Raw genomic sequence first — 6,665 nt, forward strand, 5'->3', positions numbered from 1 at the left:
AAATCAGGTATCAGTGGTCCCAACTTACTGGGGATTCGAATGACAACAAACCACACTTGTAGCCATCCTTGACCTTTTTGTTCAGCTATCTTTTCATTAGCAATACGCAAAATGTTGCGGCAACTAATTTTCCGATGGTGTTATTTTACGGTGTTCCTGCAATTACTTCCAGATGTTCAGTTTTATTAGCTGCGGTGTAAGACGCTGCTGTATAGATTTCGTTTTCTAAACCCAATCAGTGACTTCTGTTGCTGGAAAATAGAAGCCCAAATGCTGATCCCTTCGCTAAGGTCCACAGACAGATTTGAGAGAGAGTGAGACAATGCCGCAAGAGATAACATTGCACTACTTCTCTGACTACCAGTGCTGTTCCTATTCCCAGAAAGTGGCCTTCTATCGAACGTGACTGAATCCCAGTGTCGCCCACTCTTCTTCGTCATGAGAGTAGATTTGTATGGTTTTTATAGCCTTTTCATGTACGCATTCAAGCAGATCTGTACATTTATATGCAATGTCTATAATCACCAAAGACATACACACACACACACACACACACACACAAGATTAGCTTTATAAAACTACTGCTAATAAAAGACAATAATAATGAAAGCGAAAACAATGAGGTATTTGACTTACATCAGAATTGTGTTTTCATGGTCATTAGAATTGGCTCTGTTGTAAACTTGGGACAGAACCTGTACATTCATGTCTGATGTGTGTGTGGGGAAAAAACCAAGTTGACCAGATCAAGAAAGGCCAGAGTCCGGTCTGAGGACAGGGTGCGTTAGGCATGGACTCAGTCAATCAGTGGTTAGTTTTTGGACTGGCTAAGTGAGACACCACAAGGCAAATAATCCATGACCAAGCTTGGAGTTGAGTGACTGGGGTTTCCAGGTAGCCTGGAGTTCAGACATGTCCATCAGTAAAGGAGGCACTCTGGCAGGGCTCACGCAGTCCAGCTGTATCATACTTAGATTGTAGCAGGTAAGACAGATGTAGTAAGAGGTATACATATTAGTATAAGAGATGCAGACCTACATCCATTCCAAAAAAAGGGGACCCAACAGAATGTGGAAATGATCCAACAATAAATATCATTAATATCACATGCAAGTAAGGTTTTGCTGAGGGTAAGTGTGGCAGCAATACATGCACAGAGAACGGCCAGAAATTTAAGTCAGAGCAAGAAGGGGACATCGCACAAGGATTATCATTGGTGGTGTCAGATGGATATTGGCTGGAAATGGAGAAGGGCAGAGAGATATTTACTTGAATTTTATAGACAATGCAAAGCCATTCATCGAACCGTGTGGATCAGAGCAAATTCGGACAGCATTGTGAGGAATGGGAATCCAGAACACTTCACTCTGTTCACGTAGAAGCTGTATGTGGATCAAGAGGTAGCTGTTAGGCAGAACAAGGGGACGCCTCAGGGCTTAAACTCAGGAAAGGGAAGTATCAGGAATGCCTCCTTTCACCACACGGATCCAATCTGCATGTGAAGTCAGTACTCAGAGAAGGTGGTCTGCGTGAAGAAGAACGCAGCACCTGGAGTGGAAGGAGACTCATTAATGACGTGGACTATACAGACGACAGATCCTTGTTTGATGAAGCCAACGAGGATCGGAGCACTTCCTGATGAAGATCAAAGACTGTCGTGTTTGGTGAAATCTTAGGTCAACATAAAAAAAATTCTCACAACTGGATCGATATTATGATCAAGAAGGAAAACGCTGATCCCATCAGGGAATCTACTTTGTGGGGAAATACCCTGGAAGCAGTCGTCAAGAAATCAAGTGGCACACTGTATTGGGCAGTCTGCTGAGAAGACCTCTTTAAACTATCAAAAGGTTAAGATATCACTAAGGTATGCCTGGCCCAATCCATGTATGCAAAATACTGGACCATGAAAAAGGAAAACCAAAGAATTTACTGTGTCATTGCACAGGACTGAGGAATAATGTCATTTAGCATATAATCCTATAAAATTCCAACCAAACTCCCTGCCATTGAGTCAATTCTGGTGCACAGTGCCTAGCAAATGGTGACGAAATTTGGTACTTCAAAGACTTGGTGAACTTGTATTTTATTTCCCTTTGTGAAATGTTATGGTGATGGTAGTATGTTCTTTATGAACACAATGAAATTTTCTATTGAGTTAACTCTGATTCCGGCAGCACCATACAGGTCAGAGTAAAATTGTGTCCCACAGGGTTTCCAATGGCTGATTCATCAGAAGCAGATCTCCAGATCCCTTTCCAAGGCATCTTTGGATGAATTCAAGTATCGACCTTTTGGTTAGCAATTACATGTGGTAAATATTTGTAAAAAAAAAAAAAAAAGAATTATGGCATTGGAGAAGATTATGGACAGTACCATGGACTTCCAGAGGAGCAAACACATCTGTCTTAAAAGAAGCACAGCCATCGCTTCTTGGCCCTTTTGCTGAGATCAAGTGTAAAAGAAGCACGGCCAGAATGCTCCTTGAGAGGCATGAATGGAGAGACCTCATCTGCATTACTTTGCAGGGAGGGCCGGTACCCAGAGAGCGTATTATACCTGGTAGAGCAGAGGGTCAGTGCAAAAGGAAAAAGAGGAAGACCTTCCACGAGAAGGATTAACACAGCGGTTGTAGCACTGCCATCAAACACAGTAAGAATTGCGAGGGACCAGCAGGTGTTTCCTTCTGTTGTACTTCCATTGTTGCTGAGTGAGAACTGACTTGTTGGCAATGAACTCCAGTAACCTACATATTATAGATGAGAAAACAGAATTCCCATAGTCTAGCCCCAATTATACATTAATAATCATATCGTGATTTTAAAAAGTTATATCTGCCAAGACTTCTAAGAAATAAACCCAGACCTAAAAAATATATCAGACCAAGAATTACATTCTTATTAAAACAAAATCTCCTTTTCTTCGCAAGTCTCTCTTCAAGGAATTTTCAGAGGTGAGAAATTCTATAGGTTTTCCTTATAAACCTCATTGTGAATTCAGTCCCGGGGTTGTGTGAGTAGTTGTTAAGAGGATACGGCTACACTCCCTGTTATGACTACAAGAATGGAGAAACGTAGGAAGGAGAATATGTACAGTTGTGTACAATATGTAGAAAGCAATGAAAACTTTAAAAACTGCTCAAAATGCTCTCAGGTTTTAGAATCTCGTTATACATATCCACCGCCTGTAAAAAGGTGTTGAAGTCATATTGACCTCACTTACAGAGACGATTTCTCCCCAGGTATTTTCATGGGTGGGGGTTGTAAAGAGGAGTAGTTAAGAGAGGAATATATATTGTTTTACCCATAAATATAATTTCAGTACTTAGAACATTTTCTTGTAGCTAAAAGCTTCTCAGTAAGTGTTGAAGACATTACATGTTGATAAGTCAGGGTGCTACTTTGAGGACTTGGGTGTGCCTGATTCAGTCAAGGTATTTTCAATTTCATCATACTTATGCGAAAGTTGAACATTGCATAAGGAAGATTAATGAAGAATCTAAGTTTTTGAATGGTGGGGCTCATGGAGAATGCTGAAAGCGCATGGACTGACAAAAGAACAACCAAAAAGCCATCTCCCTTAGAAGAAGTGCAGTCACAATACCTCTTAAAGGCAAGGATGAGGAGACTTTGTCTCAAGAACTGTGGATGTGTGGTCAGGAGAGACCAGTCCCAGGTTTGGTAAAGTCGTGGGGTGGTCCAAAAGAAGGCGGCCTCGCCAAGATGGATGGGCACAGTGGCTGCAACAATGGGCTCAAACATAAGCACAATGGTGAGGCGGGCACAGGACTGGGTAGCATTTCCTTCTGTGGCCCACAGTGTTGGAACTGCCCCAGTGGAGCCTAACAACAACAGGGGCCGACGCCGATTGGTCTGATAAGGGCTATGCTTTTACCCATCAGTGTGCACAAGAAACTTATTTCCATGACAGCCAAACAAAATGCAGTCATCTCAAAGTTGCACGTGATTAAATCTACCAAATGTGCACTAAAGGATGAAGGCAAGGCTTACTAAAATGAGTGATCCAGGTAGAGGAGAGGAAGACAAAAGCCACCACCGTTTGCGTGTGCCAGATCTCATGTTAGTGAATGCCAAGTCCAGAGAACTTGCCTTAAGGTTCGATTAATTTAAATCAACTGAATATTAACTTAAATTCTTTTTTTAAATCATTTTATTGGGGGCTCACACAACTCACAATCCATACATACGTCAATTATGTAAAGCACGTTTGTACATTCATTGCCCTCATCATTCTCAAAACATTTGCTTTCCACTTGGGCTCTTGAAATCAGCTCACTTTTCATTTTTTTCCCTCTCTCCCTGCTCCCCCTCCCTCATGAATGCTTGACAATTTATAAATTATTATCATTTTATCATATCTTACACTGCCCGATGTCTCCTTTCACCCACTTTACTCTTGTCCATCCCCCAGGGAGGAGGTTATATGTAGATCCTTATAATTGGTTCCCCCTTTCTACCCCATCTTCCCTCCACCCTCCCAGTATCACCACTCTCACCACTGGTCCTGAGGGGTTCATCTGTCCTAGATTCCCTATGTTTCCAGTTCCTACCTGCACTACTGTACATCCTCTGGTTTAACCAGATTTGTAAGGTAGAATTGGGATCATGATAGTGGGGGGAAGGAAGCATTTAGGAACTAGAGGAAAGTTGTGTGTTTCATCAATGCTGCACTCACACTGAGTGACTCGTCTCCTCCCCACTACCCCTCTGCAAGGGATGTCCAGTTGCCTACAGACTGACATCGGGTCCCCACCCCGCACTCCCTCTCATTCATGATGATGCTCCCTCAATACAAGAACACTTTGCTCGACTAAACGGATATTCCATGATACCCACCTTCCCGACACGATCGCTGAAGACAAATGTGTGCATAAGCAAATGTGGTGAAGAAAGCTGATGGTGCCCAGCTATCAAAAGATATAGCGCCTGGGGTCTTAAAGGCTTGAAGGTAAATAAGCAGCCATCTAGCGGAGAAGTAACAAAGCCCACATGGAAGAAGCACACCAGCCTAGGTGATCATGAGGTGTTGAAGGAATCCAGTAGCAGACACCAAAGAAGAAAAATCATCATTGTGTGCTCACCTTCCACGTACAAACGCTGAAGACAAATGTGTGCATAAGCAGGTGTGGTGAGGAAGGCTGATGGTGCCCGGCTATCGAGAGATATAGCGTCTGGGGTCTTAAAGGCTTGAAGTTAAACAAGTGGCCATCTAACCCAGAAGCAACAAAGCCCACATGGAAGAAGCACACCAGCCTGTGTGATAACTTAAATTCTTAATGCAAGTTCCAAAGAAAAAATCATTCCAAGATTTATTTTCCTAATTTTTTCATTTTTCTGTGGACATTTCTGTTGATGAAGCCCTTCCCCTACTTACCTTTGAGCTGGCCCATCCCCAAGGACAGCAATACCAAGAGAAATGTTGGCTGACGGCGTGCAGGGGCAGCCATAGCTCTGGTTTTCTGGAAAAAGCAAATCACAGAGAAAAAGAATGATGTGTATTTCCAACAGGTTTCTTTGAGTTAATTATGGCTGATACTTGCTTTACAAACCAGTGTGGGAGTAGCCAGCCCCCCAAAACTAATCACGGGTTCAGTAGGCACAATTGTACGGTTAAGATATAGTAAGAATAGTAAAGTCATAGAGAAATGGGAGAGATGGGAGGGAAAGAGTAAAATAAGTAAGTCAGACACATTTCATGGTAGCATGCTAACCTCAGCTCCTCTTGGTGGTACACATGGAGGTGGTGGGACAAGGGGGCAGGAGAGAGAACATTATCAGGTTTTATTTCTAACCGAAGTTTATATATCTTTGGGGGCATGCAAGCCCTCTGATTACAGATAGCAATCTACGTCATAGGAAGGGGTTGTAACATAGGCAATACAAGCAATAGGAGGGGCATGACCTAGAGGTACATGCCATCGTAAAGGGAGGGAATGGGGGTACATTATGTGGCAAGATGGGTGGACCCTAGACTCAATATAGTAGCCTAACCTTCGTCATCCTTGAGTGGTCCTGGACTTGCCTTCGGGCTCTCCTTCAAGGGAACAATATCGGGAGTGGGTCCTCCTTAGGATGAGTCAGATTATACAGTCTGGTTGCTGTAGACACCCTCAAGGAGAATAACTTCTGACATACTTTCGTTCACCTAATGTACAGTCATTTACCATGTGTAGCAAACAGCATCTTGGGTTTGGCATATATTTGGGGGAGACAACTTGGGAGAAATCTTTCTGTATCCCACAAACCAGTTGTCGCGCAGTCCTTTCCAACTCATGGCGGCCCTGTGTGCCATAGAGTCCAATGGCACGCCATTGGGTTCCCACTGGATGTGAGCTTTCAGAAACGAATTAGCCAGGCCTCTCTTCTGTGGTACCTTTGGGCACGACTGAACTGCCAACCATTAGTGCCACCCAGGGAATTCTAGATTCTTGTATTAAAGGTCCTCTATTTCTTCCCCTTTGTTATGTGACTTTGGAGCCTGTCCCACGATAGACCTGTTGTCACCGAATAGATGCTGTCTCATAGTGACTCAAGAGGAGAGAGGAGAACTGCCTCAGGGGGTTTCACAGCTGTACTTTTTATGGAAGCATCTTTCTCACATAGAGAGGTCATTAGCAGCCAAGCACTTAACCACTGTGCTACCAG

General features: G+C 43.2%; 1 protein-coding gene across 2 annotated transcripts in view; it reads right to left on the bottom strand.

The window, feature by feature from the left end:
- OSMR (oncostatin M receptor) overlaps window positions 1–6,665 on the bottom strand; it is an 82,645-nt gene that overhangs the window by 61,913 nt on the left and 14,067 nt on the right. For both annotated transcript variants that reach the window (XM_045285391.1, XM_045285389.1), the window contains exon 2: window positions 5,395–5,479. In XM_045285391.1, coding sequence (XP_045141326.1) covers window positions 5,395–5,467 — 73 coding nt within the window. In that variant the 5' untranslated portion in view covers window positions 5,468–5,479. The remainder of the gene's footprint in view (window positions 1–5,394; window positions 5,480–6,665) is intronic.

The sequence above is a fragment of the Echinops telfairi genome, unplaced genomic scaffold (assembly GCF_000313985.2).
Source record: "Echinops telfairi isolate 266 unplaced genomic scaffold, ASM31398v2 ScPeMD7_7469;HRSCAF=8507_1, whole genome shotgun sequence".
Classification (NCBI taxonomy): Eukaryota; Metazoa; Chordata; class Mammalia; order Afrosoricida; family Tenrecidae; genus Echinops; species Echinops telfairi.